At 46.7% G+C, this 7,445-nt stretch overlaps 1 protein-coding gene across 7 annotated transcripts in view; it reads left to right on the forward strand.

Annotated features, from left to right (window-relative positions):
- The window catches only part of LOC125742201 (myocardin-related transcription factor A-like), a 30,497-nt gene extending 25,504 nt beyond the window's left edge, over positions 1-4,993 (forward strand). For all 7 annotated transcript variants that reach the window (XM_049013981.1, XM_049013982.1, XM_049013979.1 and 4 more), the window contains one exon: positions 39-4,993. In XM_049013981.1, coding sequence (XP_048869938.1) covers positions 39-577 — 539 coding nt within the window. In that variant the 3' untranslated portion in view covers positions 578-4,993. The remainder of the gene's footprint in view (positions 1-38) is intronic.
- Positions 4,994-7,445: the final 2,452 nt, after the last annotated feature.

The following is a 7,445-nucleotide window of genomic DNA, read 5'->3' on the forward strand; positions in this document are numbered from 1 at the left end:
TATATTCTGTTTTTAATAAAATGTTCTCTCTTTCTCAGAAATCCCTGCGGGCTTTAAATCTGACTTCGGCCCCTCCCACTCCCGCCCTCAAGCCAGCCCCCCTCCTCTGTCTCCTCCCAGCTCCCCTCCGCACCTCTTGCACGATCCTGTGGCGGTCTCGCCACCGCCATCGCCCCCCAAGTTGGGGGACGGGCCGTGCGTGGAGAGTGGTCGTCTGGAGGACTTCCTGGAGAGCACCACGGGAAAGCCTCTATTGGGGGCGGAGCCCGATGGGCCGCTCCCCCTCATCGATGACCTCCACAGCCAAATGCTGAGCACCTCCAGCATCCTGGATCACCCCCCTACTCCAATGGACACCTGCGAGCTGAACTTCAGCTCCAATGTGCCCGGATTGGAATTTGGAGACCCCGCCCTGGACAACATGGACTGGCTGGACATTACCATGGGCGGGGGGCCTAGCGGGAGCAGCAGTGTCCATGCGCTCACCCCCCTTAACTCCCACACGCCCTCCAACGTCTTTTCAGCAGACTTTCTGGACAGTGCAGACCTGCATCTCTACTGGGACTCCGGTTTGTAGCCTCTGTGGCCTCCAACCTCCACAAAACCCTGTCCATTCATAGGAGACCTGCCCATGGTCACCATGCCCACGTGCAAGAGGCCACACCCATCTGCGGGTGGCCAAACCCACTCCAGTGTATCCATGCCAACGGTTTCCTTGGAGACATGTTTGGCACATATCTTGGCATTACCCGAATTGTGTCCCTATAGCACTGAGACAGGATTGCAGTCCTGTCCCCGCCCTGTACTGTATCAGTACCCTGCTAGCACCATCTTGGTCGTCTTCAGGTGCCCAGCTTCCAAAGGTGTTCCTGGAAGCACTCCCTCTACCTCCCACGAGTTCCTCTTTGGGTTGTCATGGGAACCCTGGGGGGGGGGGGGGGAGGGCATGATGGACCTGGCCCGGTCCAATGCAGTGCCGATGCGCCCTGGTGCTGTTCAATTCCATTGCTGAAAGCTGTTTGTGGGCCTGATAGGGTTGGGTTTAAACATGCCTAGATGTTCACTCATTTTGTTCACCTTTTTACTGCTGAGGCCATGTACATTCTTGAACGTTTCACACAGTCGGCCTTATTTCCTCTGCTGAGGAAATTCCGCTCAGCCATTGTCTTCACTGGTCCGTTTCCCCTGCTGTCCCACCCTGACAGGCGAATGAAGACTTTTTCAGCTTAATGCTGCCCCCTCGTGGCTGAGGGTGTAACTGTAGCATATCTGTGCAACGGACCCATCCCATATAGCACTTACGCTTTTTGACCTTCTTGGTAGTCTGGTGGACTTCCTGCTTTAACAAGCTCTTCTCTGAGCAGAGGGATTTAACCGGACTACAGGGTGATGCTGTATAAACAGTTTTTTTTCTGAATGTAAAATTGATGGAAGATGGCAATTACTGGCTGGTGATGCAGGCTTTAAAACTTGAATATGGCTATGTTTTGTTTTTTATATATGTGTATATATATATATATATATAAATCAAAGATGAGAAAAATACACTTTGGAAAAAAAATGTGTTAGCTGTCTGAATTTATCCTAGTGGAGATGAGGTAGGGTGAGTGAGGAAGGCAGTTTGTACTCATGCGTGGATGAATGTCCAATCAAACACAATAATACTGACAAACCAATGAGTTATTGCGTTTATTCTGAACAGGAAGTCTGTGTATGTGGGGGGAGGGGGGGTGTATTTACCACATTGTGTGGACCAAATGTTATTTGAATATATAGAGCGGGGCAGTAGTGCGCCAGGTGCACTAGTTTGGATGCGGGTGTGTCCAGAGAAGGCCACCTTTACCTTGAGGCAGCAGATTTTACCCTCTCCTCATATTTAGGCGTTGGCCGTTTTAAAATCCGTTAAACAAGCTCGGTGTCAGTGACGGAGTGTCGGTTGTCTGTAGCACTGATTGGCCTTTGCTTGTGGAGCCAGAGGCGTGCTGCCTTGCCGGTGGCTGGCATGTGTGTCCTATCAGGCTGTGCCCCCCACCACCTGAAAAATGGCTATGCGCTCCCTAGCACCATCTGCTGGCCAGTCAGTGTGCTGCAGCTCGGATCTGTTGTACGTCTTTCCCCCATTTTCTTCTCCTCTTACCATCTTGCACCTACACTCTCCCTAAGTCTCTCTCTCTCTCCTTCGCCCCCCCCCTCGGTCATCTTACTTTCTTCAGCCCCATCACTAGCCCTAGTGCATCTTGTAATCCAGATCTCTCCGCCTTTGATAGCTGCTGAGAGCAGGCAGCGATATGAGAGAGATTAATAGAGCTGTCACCATTAGGTGGCATGGGACATGGGGGGGGTGGGTTATGGTGGTTATGCATGTCTGCCGATTCGACTCTGCTGGCCGCTCGCTGGTCCCGACTGGTCCGCTGGCCGCTGTGGACTGCTAGTCCCGGCCTGGATATCACACGGGGCATTTTGGCTCCCTCATCACGCGTCGCTTTTAAACCCCCCGGTAGCTGATCCTGACATTTTATCTGTGCTCTTCCTCGTCTGCTCTACTTCTACAGCCCCTTGGCTTCTCTGTCTCACTTCTACAATTTTTCTATTTTTATTACCATTTCCTGCCTTCCTGCTCTACATTTATAACGTAGAAATGTTACTTATCCCTCCTTTATTGCCCGGGCAGCCTGTTCTCTGTCTCCTTGCTGCCGTCCCCCAAACACTGCGCTTCTTTCCTCTGATTTTTCTCCGAAGATTCAGGTCACTTCCTGAAGCTTTTTAATCTTCCCTGCAGTCTTTTTTTCGACACAGACGCATGTAATGGTCTCCTGTTTATAAAATGTTTCTGCTGCTGGATTAATTTATACAAAGAACTTTTTCATTTAATAAGCAATTCATCACGGGATATAGAATAAGGTCGAACTTGTGTACAATGCACTGCTGTTGTGAAATGATATGTTCATATTACCATTGGACATTGAGCTGCTCAGAACGGGCTCAGTATGAGGTGAATGGCAAAGCTTTTCCTGAGTGGGATAGTGGAATTTGAGTGTTTACCTTGTGATTCGTGTCTCTCCTAGTGACTGTTAGGTTAATCAGGCTTAACAAGTCTCAATCAGACTTGGAACACTGGTGTCAAGACTAGTCTACCGTGCTTCAAATGAACCCTTCACAGCGAGTCCCTCTCTGAAATCTCAATCATCCTTCCTTGACCTGTTATAGGCGACGTAACTCACCTGTTCATTAGTTATTTTTAAGACAGACACTTGGTGGGAATGTTTATCTGGATTTTCCACCTGAAGAGACTGAGTGTCTGGATTGTTCTACGGAACCCAGGTGTTGTACCATTGATTTAATCCATAATGTCTTCCAACCTGATCTACAGAGAATGAGGCAGACTCTACTGATAAACAAATTACATTTTGCATTCTTATTTCCACTTATCACTACCAAAAATTACTAAACAAGTCTGACATATCTTGATAGCTCTTCTATTAATTTCTGAGATGAAATTTCGCTACGTTATGAATATTGACTAAGGAAAGTAATGAAATCAAATTGCAATTCATAGCATACAGATGATAACGAGGGCTTTTTAATGCCTAATAGGCTTGCAGTTGTCATTTTATTCTTTGCATTTTCTTACAGATTAGCTGTGGGCTCGACAGTCTATCGCTGTGGAAGTTGTGGCTTTGCATGTTTGGCATGCAAATACTTAACTGCTCCGGAGGGTGTTACAGTTTTGCAGCTACATGTTTCGCTGGAGCAGTACAGGTTAAGCGTTTAGCGGCAATTGCTGAGACCCAGATAAAAGCCTGGACGTTTTGGAAAAATGTCCAAAGTCGCCGCCAACTAGAGGCCGCCTAATAACCCAGCCATGCATGTCCACGGGGGCCTCAGAGGGGCCCCACGGGGGCCCCACCTGGTCTTTACATGGGTTTCCTGGGTTCTAACTGGGCTAGAGCTTAGCGCTGGCACTGGGTGCCCTTTGGGCTCATCAGAAGAATCGCCGAAGCCCAGCTGCATGGTCTTACGGGGGTTCTTGGGATCTCGGATGGGTTTTTTTGGGGGGCTATTTCTTTGGCTATATCTGGGTCGCACTTGGGCAGCATTAACATAGCTGTGTTTTAGACAGGCCAACCCCATCGGGCTACATGATTGGCCATTTCTGGGTCCTGCTTAGGTTTCCCATTAATGTAGGTTTGTTTCTGAGGACCAAACCCAAGGGTCTCCCCTCTAGGCTTCTTTCATTGGCCATATAAGGGTCCCACTTGGGCCAAATAACAAATAAAACCTGGGCTATATATTTAGGGTAATTCAAGTCCTCGTGGGCTTTCGCTACAGTAATTTGAGAAATGTTTTATTCCAACTCCTGCAGGATTTTTGGTTTCGGTCATTATTTATTCCAAAGTATGGTCTGAAATGTCTTTTTGCATTTTGCCTCCTTATATGAACTCAACACTGCCACCTAGCGTTTGAGGTCCATACCTGCACAGCGGCGCATTTGCGCTAAGCAGAGCTCTAAAATGGTCACCATGGTGTAAAGTACGTCGAAGGCCTTAATCACGAGGCTCACACGAGGGAGTAAAGAACAGTAAATTGCCGCCATACCTGCCTTTACCTCACATCTAAATCCAAACACTTGCTGCAGAACTGGATGCCTGGGGAGCCGAAAGCCAAATTTATACAGCGACGGCGCCTTTTCTATTACTCACATTAAACTAAATTCTTATTACTTTAAATTAGCATTTTTATAGCCTATAGCTGACAGACCTCAAGTAATTACCTACCACTGCATTACTAACCCTTGGTAGAATTTTGAAGCTCGAACCTAATTTTTTTTGTTTTTAGATTGCGTAACTGCACAGACAACTGTAGACGGGTAACTAACAAACTCATTTACGTAACATCAATTTTCTCTGATCTTTAAAATTAGTTTGAAGGCTCACTCACTTCATTTTACGCCTGTGGAGGTATTATGTTTAAATCAATAAATTCACTTGCGGTGCCTCTGTATTTTTCCTCTTCATTCAAAACAATCCTGTAAATAAGCAAATGCACCCAACCATTAGATATCCTGTGAAATAGTGCAATTAACTACACCATCCAACCAAATATATATGCTATAGCAGTGTTTCTCAGACCAGTCCTCAGGGACCCCCAGACGGTCCACATTTTTGCTCCCTCCTCAATCCCTGACAGTTGGGAGGAAGCAAAAACCTTAACTGTTTGGGAGTCCCTGAAGACTGTTCTGAGAAACACTGCGCTGTAGCATAGGTATCATTCAAAACTAATTGCTAGTCACTGCCGCTAACAGCCACATATCTACGCCGTTAAGCGTGGAATGGTTACCAATTAGAGAATCAGCCAGTGTCATGTCACAGCAATCCAGTATGAAAAAGTCATTTGAGGATGGATGAAGGTCACAAATGATGGCAAGCAGTAGTGTCTGCATCCCAATTTCAGTGAGAAGTTGTTGTTGGGTTCCTTTTGTGTCAAGAACATTGAAGACTGAGACAGAAAGAGAAGTTAAGATATGAGAGGAAATCGGCCCGGATCTGAATGCTATGGGAAGGTGTCAATGGAGGGGGGATGGATCTGAAGTTTAAATGCCGGAACTTGGGAACCTCCATGAAAGCCAGACTCTTCAAAGGCCACAGGGGCGCTTCAGCCATGGTGCTCCGCCTTTGCCGTTCCTGAAAACGACACTCTTGGGAGACCGAGTGTCAACTTCGGTGGATGTGCTTGGAGAATCGGGGGGCCTTCAGACCGATGAAGGTAATTCCCAGCTCACTGAAGTCACTTTGTTTCTCGTCGTACAACGATGAAAGTAACAATGGAGCGGATGTGTATCGGTTCTCGTTTGCGACTTTAAGTGGCAGATCTGAAAATTGGAAATAAAAAAAAATGTAAATGGATAGCAAATTAACCTTAAATACCTGGAAGAGTGGCGTATCAGGGGCAATGAGAGAGCCAGCAGTGGAGTGTGAAAGCCTTGGTGATGTGCTACATCGTTATGATGACTCAGGAGCAGAATACTAGTGGTGGCCAAGTAAAGCTTCATGAACCATTTGCTATATTTTCTGACCCCACTAGATGGCGCTAATGTTTTTTTAAAAAAAGGCCCAAAGCACGACCTCAAAGCAAACCTGGGTAACACACTGACAAATACTGCGGCACCATGTGCTCTTCTAAATCTACACCCTCCACCTAATTGCAAAGTAACCGCAGACGCAAACCCAGAGCAAGGGGGGACATCACTAATTAAAGAATCATATTAAAATGAATGTCTCATCCGTCGTTGTCCACCGTTTCACGTGATGCTTGATAGAAGTGGAACGTACGTACCAGAAAATGCTGACCAACAGTCATTTGCCGCTGTCGTAGCGCCGTCTCCATCGGCTCGTTGTCCTCGGCCTGCGGCAAACGACCATCTTCCTCCATCGCATTCACATTTAAAATGAGAAATCCTCCCTCATTCATCGGATTGTGCCACACACAGTATGCAACTATATTGCCGCCAAACGCGTGAAGAAACCTGAAATGACTTTTTAGTGTACTGAAAGTATTTTGTCAAACTGGAAGCGGCAGCATGGGGTCGATTGTACTGCTGCTGGTTTACAGGGGTCGAACTGGGAATAGGGAGGGGGGATTATAAGGTACCCATCCATTTTCTGTAGAAGCACAAAGAATAGTACTATTAGCTTTTTAAAGAAAAAACATACAAGATGAGAATACAAATACAAGATGAGAATAGTGCTTACCAATTAGTGTCCTGGTCCGGTTGTTCTGCCATTCTGCTCTGCCAAGGTGGAATTGTGCGGAATAAATGAATAGGGGCCTGAGCCCAGAATTTGGCACAGAGACTTAGGGTCGGTCTGTCTGAGGGACATGGCTTGCATGTCAATGCTGTGTTACTGTTTCCTGTTTCTGCACACCTGTGTGCCTCATCGTCCTCCTGTGGTCTCGTATCGGGAAATTGAAGATGGTAAAGGGGTCAACGTTACATTGGCAGACTGTGTCAAAGGCGTTGACGCAGAAGAAATGTGCCACCACATCACCAGCCACCCTCTGGAAAGACTAAGCACTTGTTGATTTCAGGCGCACCGGTAAGGAATTTTTGGTGGAATAATGTTCACACACCTACTGCACAATAATGATGTGTAAAGATTTCCCGTTCGCGTTCATTTACTAAAAGAGCAATGATGGCGAGTTCCGTCCGAGCACCAAATGATATTAGTGACTTCTCCTATATGTACATAATGAGAAATCATTCAACGTCGTCACCAATTAACATTTCTATAATAAACGACAGACCGGCAGTTTGCTGGAACTACCCTTTAATTATTTTCAGAGGTTTATGTATGGAGGGGGGGGGACAGAAATATACAATAGCCTTTCAAAACCAAAGAATTCTTTGCGCACAGCCCGACATGCCGTGGCTTTGCTAATGTGTTCTG

Source organism: Brienomyrus brachyistius, chromosome 5, assembly GCF_023856365.1.
Source record: "Brienomyrus brachyistius isolate T26 chromosome 5, BBRACH_0.4, whole genome shotgun sequence".
Lineage (NCBI taxonomy): Eukaryota > Metazoa > Chordata > Actinopteri > Osteoglossiformes > Mormyridae > Brienomyrus > Brienomyrus brachyistius.